Source organism: Belonocnema kinseyi, chromosome 8, assembly GCF_010883055.1.
Source record: "Belonocnema kinseyi isolate 2016_QV_RU_SX_M_011 chromosome 8, B_treatae_v1, whole genome shotgun sequence".
NCBI classification, from domain to species: domain Eukaryota; kingdom Metazoa; phylum Arthropoda; class Insecta; order Hymenoptera; family Cynipidae; genus Belonocnema; species Belonocnema kinseyi.
This window is the reverse complement of record NC_046664.1, coordinates 41881744-41888543: the sequence shown is the minus strand read 5'-3', so window position 1 is coordinate 41888543 and position 6800 is coordinate 41881744. Positions and strand designations below refer to the sequence as shown.

General features: G+C 28.9%; 1 protein-coding gene and 1 non-coding gene across 2 annotated transcripts in view; both read right to left on the bottom strand.

Annotated features, from left to right (window-relative positions):
- Positions 1-6800, bottom strand: part of LOC117178459 (msx2-interacting protein) — a 29318-nt gene that overhangs the window by 10616 nt on the left and 11902 nt on the right. The window contains exon 7 of the mRNA XM_033369886.1: positions 4989-5711. Coding sequence (XP_033225777.1) covers positions 4989-5711 — 723 coding nt within the window. The remainder of the gene's footprint in view (positions 1-4988; positions 5712-6800) is intronic.
- Trnal-uag lies at positions 2100-2179 on the bottom strand. Its single transcript has one exon. It is a non-coding gene; the product is annotated as a tRNA-Leu (tRNA).

The following is a 6800-nucleotide window of genomic DNA, read 5'->3' as shown; positions in this document are numbered from 1 at the left end:
GTGTTATTTACATAAATAGCACGAGAATTCTGGAACAATCTGAAAAATCTCTATCCCATCCACACACTACTCCTTTCCCCTGCCGAGTGAGTCACGCCTACCCCGAAAGGGAAATGGCTTAATGGTATAATAATAACTAATCAAGGTCAATCAAATTTAAATCAGAATTATAATCAAAAATTCAACTAAAAATTAAACAGTTGAACTTTCAGATAATAAAATTAATGTTCAACCAACGAGATGAGTTAATAACCAAAATTTGAATAGGTCGATTTTCAGATTGAAAAATTGATTCCCAACCAAGATAAAAACAAATATTTTCAGTAAAATAGTGGAGCATTCAAATCTTCAGTAAAAAATTTGATTTGTAAAGAAAAAACGCCTTTTTAAAAAAGAACTCATTTTTTAACCGAAGAGATGAATTTTCAATTAACCTTTACAGGACGGGAGTGGTCGAAATATCGACCACCCAAGGCACACTAACTATTTGATGTTTTCGGGCAAAATTTGGTGCATTGAATCACGGGAAAATAATGAGAAACATCCTGGAGACTTTTTGACTTTGATAATCGTCATTCCAAGGTGAAAAAATTTTTTTTTTTAATAAAAACTCGGTTTATACACTTTTGGTATGAAAAAGATCGTCATTCTGAGGTCAAGAATGATGTCAAGATTTTTGCCACTATTTGTTTAGTATTAGGCACATAAAAACATGCATGTACCAACTTTGACGCTAAAATGGCAACAAATAAATAAATGTATCACTTGACCTTGAAATTTCGATTTTCAAGGTCACGTCTGCCATTGAACTTTTATAAAGCATTAGAACAATTTGTTTAAGGGCATGTGATACTTCGTCGTGTGGCCAATCGGGTACAGTTCCCCCAGCTTTTTTTAATACAAAAATTAAATTTTTAAAAACTGAATTCGGAGATGCTATAAAATATCATAACGGACGTCCTCCGACTCTTTTTTGAGGGATAATAATAAAAAATTTATTGTGCTAATTAAAAATTTTATGCATTATTTTGAGGTTACGTCGTTTTTCATCTCTGCCTTTCCAATAATTTGAAAATTATTGATGAAATAAACTTTTTTAATTGCCTGCAAACAAGGTTAGTTCCGGGAGATTAGTTACTATGTTTATTTGTAAGTCCAACGTTTTCGGCCAAAAATTTTGTGTAGTTTGGAAGTAACGATCGGGAGAATTGTAACACACATAACCTCCAAATATACATACGTTGTTAGCAAAATCAGAAATTTTTTGAAAAATAAACACAAAAAAAGTGTGCGGGGACGTCCGTTTAGCATGTTCGCTATGATTTCCCAGACTTTGACGACAAAATATTTCTTATCCTAGGAAAAAAGCAGGGGGAATCTAACACTGAAAAAATCGATACTATTTCCTAAGCGCTATGCAAATTAATCACATTTTGCTAAATTAAAACTTTTTTGAATTAATCCACAAAAAAAGTGTATGGGGACATCCGTTAGCATGTGCGCTAGCATTTCCCAAATTTTTGAGACAAAATACTTATTATTCTAGAAAAAAAGCCGGGGGAACCTAAAACTGGTAAAATCGACAATTTTCTAAGTATCACATGCCCTTAAGAGAAAATAAATATTCGTCCCATCATTGATAAGTGTACGGAGTCAGATGCACCAATTTATCACTTACACCAGGTTGTAATAAATGCAATAATTTTTTTAATTATCAAAGTTTTTCAATAAGACGGATACTTTTATTTGAAATTAATTTTAATGAATTATGCGAACGATCTTGACATAAAGACCGAACTTTCTTGCAGACCAACAGTTTTTCAAGAAATTAGTAATAAGAATAACATATTTATAACTTTATATAAAATAAATATATATTTTTTAATTTCTTAATTTAGACTGCAATACTATTTTTCAAATAGAAAAGAAAATTTTCCGTAAAAATGAAAATATTAATAAAAAATATTTTCAATATTAAATAAATACATAAATAATAAAATGAATATCTTACAATATATTTTGAAAATTAATTTACGATATATCATTCATGAAATGAAAGAGGTTTCTATTTTCAATTTAGAATTCTATATCAAAAAGTTTGACAGCGGTGGGATTCGAACCCACGCCCTTTCGGACTGGTGCCTAAAACCAGCGCCTTAGACCACTCGGCCACGCTGCCGATGAAAATTTTTCCGCTGATTGATGATGCCAACATTATGTAAGCATTGTCAACTTTTAAGATGAACTCTTTCCTAATTTTGATCAAGGTAAAATTTGTTTCAATGGATTCTTTGAGCGTATTTACCAGAAAATGCAAGAATATTCCAGGGTCGCTACAGAAAACTCGTTTCAAAATTCATTGACTTTTTTAGATTTCCCAGATCTACTTTTAAAAAATCCATATCTATTTTTAAATAAACAGAGTCAAACAAAAAAGAATAAATTTTAACCAAATAAAGTTGTATTTTTAATCAAATATTTGGATCTTTAAGCCAAAAAGAATGTTTAAGATGAAGGTTGAATTTTTAGACTAAAAGTTGGTATTTTCATCCAAAAAGACGAATGACCAACAAAAACAATAAAACTTCCAACGAAAAAGATAAATTTCCAACCAAATAGTTGAATTTTAAAATAAAAAAGATCAATTTTTAAGCCATCTGGGAATGGTTAAACTTTCAGTAAAAAATAAATTTCCATACAAAAAAGTATTATGCAAAAAATTGTAAAATTTTGAAACACAGGTGAATTTTTAAGTCAAAAACTTTAATCAAAAGTTCATTTTAAACTAAAAACAATCAATTTTTGAATACAAATTTAATAGCTAAACTTCAGCTGAACAAATTTATTTCGACCAAAAAATGTGACTTTTCCAGAAATTAGTCGAATTTTTAGCCTAATAGTAGAATTTTTAAACAAAAGATATAAATCTTTATCCAAAAATATTATAAACTTTTCAGAAACAAAGTACTTCAAATTTCGACCAGGTAATTACATTTTTGGTAAAAAAAAAATAATTTTAAATAAATTAAATTAACTTTCAATAAATTATTAAAAATTGTAAACAAAATAGAATATGGATTATCAGCCAAAAACTGGAATATTTGAATTTTCAGCTGAAAAAGATAAATTTTCAAATAAAACTGGAATAGTCCAATTTTCAGCTAAAAAAACTTTTTTTAAATAAAATAACTTATGTTTCAACAAAGTATTTAAATTTCTTACCAAATTAGATTATCGATTATCAGCCAAAAAATAGAACAGCTGAATTTTCAGCTGATAACAGAATAGTCAAATCTTCGAATATTAAGAAAAAAATTCAATTTTCGACGAAACAGAATTTTTTTAACCAAAAGAGATTAATTATTAACCAAAAATATAATAGATTTTTCTAGGTACAGTTTTTATAGCACTATATTAAATTCAATTTAAACCGATTCAAATTCCTAACTTTTTAAGTAAAATGAATTAATTTTCGTGAAGATAGTTGCATTTTCAACCAAAAAGATTAATTTTCAATCAAAAAGGCGATTTTTCAACAAAATATATGAAATCTGAACCAACTAGTTGAATTTCGAAATGAAAAATATAAGATTTTAACAAAAAATGGAATATTTAAATTTTTCGATAAAAAATTAATTACTGATGAGTTTCTAACTAAAATAATAAAGATTCAACTAGAACAGATTAATTTTCAAACAAAAAAATGAATTTTTGACAAAAGAGTTTAACTTTGAAAAAAAAACAAAATATAATTTTCAACTAAAATTATGAATACTTAATTGGAATACTTTAAATTTTCAATTAGAAAGATTAAATTTCAAACAACAAGATTAATTTTCTACTAGAGAAAAAAAGATTTTTTAACAAAAATCCTTAAATTTTCAATAAAATAGTTGTGAATTTTAAACTAAAAAAGACAAGTTTTCAACCACATAGTTGAACTTTAACCAAAAAGATCAATTTTTTAATCTTTCACTGAAATAGTTGAAAATTAGAACAAAAAAAAAATGATTAAAGATACATTTTCAACCCAAAATTGAGTAGGTAAATTATCAATCAAAAAAGTAAATCTTCAACTAAAAAGTTGAATTTTTAAATAAAATGATGAAAAATTAAATTGGGAACAGTTACATTTTCTATTAAAATGATAAACCTGTAACTTTAATGGTTGCATTTTAAACGAAAACGAAACAAAAAAAGATGAATCTTTAACTGGAACAGTTGAATATTAAACCAAATAGATGAATTTCGAACAAAGGAGATTATTTTCTACCAAAAAATACGAATTTTTAACTAAAATGATGGAATATTCAATTGGAGTAGTTACATTTTCAGGTTTTAAATAACAAATATAAAAAATTACATTTTCAAATAAAGTGATGAAGTTCCAAATGAAATGATGAATCTTCAATTGGAATAGTTCAACCCAGTAAACAAAATTTGTGCAAGAAAAAACGAATTCTCACCAAAAATGTAGTTGTTAATATAATAACCAAAAACAGATTGCTATTTTTAATGAAAAACAGTTCAATTCAATCAAAAAAGACGACTATTCAACATAATTTGAATTTTCAGTTAAGAAAGATTTTGAACCGGAAACTTGAATTTTCAACTGAAAACGATCAATTTACAAAAAATAAATAGAATAGATAAATTTTCCGTTAAAACATTAATTTAAAAAAAAAAAAAAAAAAAATTTCATCAAAATTGTTCAATACAGCAACGTAAAGCTACTTTTACAAATGAATCATTATTATTCAAATTTAGAGTGCAAATAAAATAAAAAATTAAGCACGCTTTCGAAAAAATATCGACTTCAAAAAAAATCCCTTGGCAATTTCAGGATTTTTTTTCAAGTTCACATTTAAACGAAGAAAGAGGAGAAAGTTTCTTGAAAACAGGTGGGAAAACGGGAATTCCTCTTTTTTTTTTTTTAAAGAAAAAAAAAAAAAAAAAAAAACAATGTCCAAAATAAAGAATCTCCTTACCTGTCGTAATTCTCGGTTGCAGCGCAATCGGTGTAGGAACAGCAGTCACAACATGTATCTGCTGCATTTGACTTGGATCAGGCTTCGGCTGAATCTTGATCGGCTCCGACTTGGGCGACAAGACTGTGCCTTGCTTCGTCGGCGTCACTTTCGTAGCGACCTTCATCTGGGTGAAAACTTGATTTCCATCCTTGGACATGACTTTGAGAGGCGTCACAGAGTTTGCCTGGGTGGTGGTGATCACCTGCTTCCTCACAATATTTCCGGCCGCGTCTCGACTCTGCACCATCATAACACTCTGCGTCATCGGCGAGCCGAGTTTGGTGCCGACCTTATTACCAGGCGACGAGTCCAATTTGATAATCCCGTCCTTTCTCGACATTACGTAGACACCCGAGGAAAGATTCGGCACTTGTTTCGGGTCCACTTTCACCACACCCTTGGCATTTGCAACTAAAACTGGCTGATTCGATTTCATGCTTTCGTTTAGCGATGTTGTTGACAAATCAGAGCTGGAGACAAGTGGTCGATTGGATCCATTTGATTGGGCATTGGCGCGATTAAAGGCACGTTGAATAACATCACTTCGACCTGTTATTCTCTCTTCTTCCGAGTCGGCGGTCCAGTCCTCGTCGTCGCTCGCTGTGTCGCCTCTTGAGCGCTTCACTGGACTGTGATCGGAATCGCTATCCGAAAACTGGCCTTTTCTTTTTCCTGACATTGCTGAAAAAATAAAGTTTATTTTTCTCTATAATTGATCAATGAGTTGTATGCTTCATTTCATGAGCAATGAGTAAATTAAAATTAGACTTCACAGACAAAAATGCTCTCTCAAACCAGGGAAAATAGGGAGAATTTTCACAAAAATAGGTGAACAATAGGGGAATCAATTCTTAAATATAAAATATATCTAGATACCATTTTCCTACAATTTCATGTCGAGATATATTGCATTTGTAAAAACAAAATAATTTTCTACAAAAACAGACAAACTTTTAACAAAATAGTAGCAGTAACCACAGCACCTATTGTCGTCAAAAAAGGTGAATAGACGACATTTTTTCTAAAATCGGTGGCAAATAGGTGATAAAAAAATGTTAAATAAGACAAACCACTCTGAAAAATGGAGTATTTGAATTTCCACTGAGAACTAATTTTCAATCAAAAATAAAAAACTATTTTTTTAAAAATTACATTCAGTTTTTTACCTCTTAGTTAAATCCATTACCAAATGGTTACATTTTCAAGCAAAAAAAAGATAAATAGTCTGCATTTTTAAACCATAAAAGTTCAATTTTTAACCAAAAAATTAACTAGATGAATTTCTATCAAGAAAAATTAATTTTCAATTTAAAAAACAGCAATAAAAACGAATTTTCTACAAAAAAAGTTGAATTTTGTACCAAACAGTTGAATTTTATACCAATAATGTTAACCAAGTTGTTGAATTTTCAACAAAAATATTAATGTTTATCAAAAAATGTTACAGTTGATATTTCCACAACAAAGTTTAAATTAAAAACAAAAAACAGTTTGTTGAATTTTCAAGCTAAAAAGCCTAATTCTCTATCAAACAATTTAATTTTGAAAACGAGACCATAAAATAACAACAAAAAAGTTTATTGACAATTAATAAGTTGACTTTTTTAACAAAATATTTGAAATTGTTAGTTAAAAAACAAACATTTTTTCAACAAAAAGAATTGTTCATTTTACGAGGGTAGTTCAATAAGTCCTTAGAATGACCAACATATGGCGCGCGAATCGCTCCAAATCATCTGTTTTCAGTCAGCACCACTCCCGACTAGATAT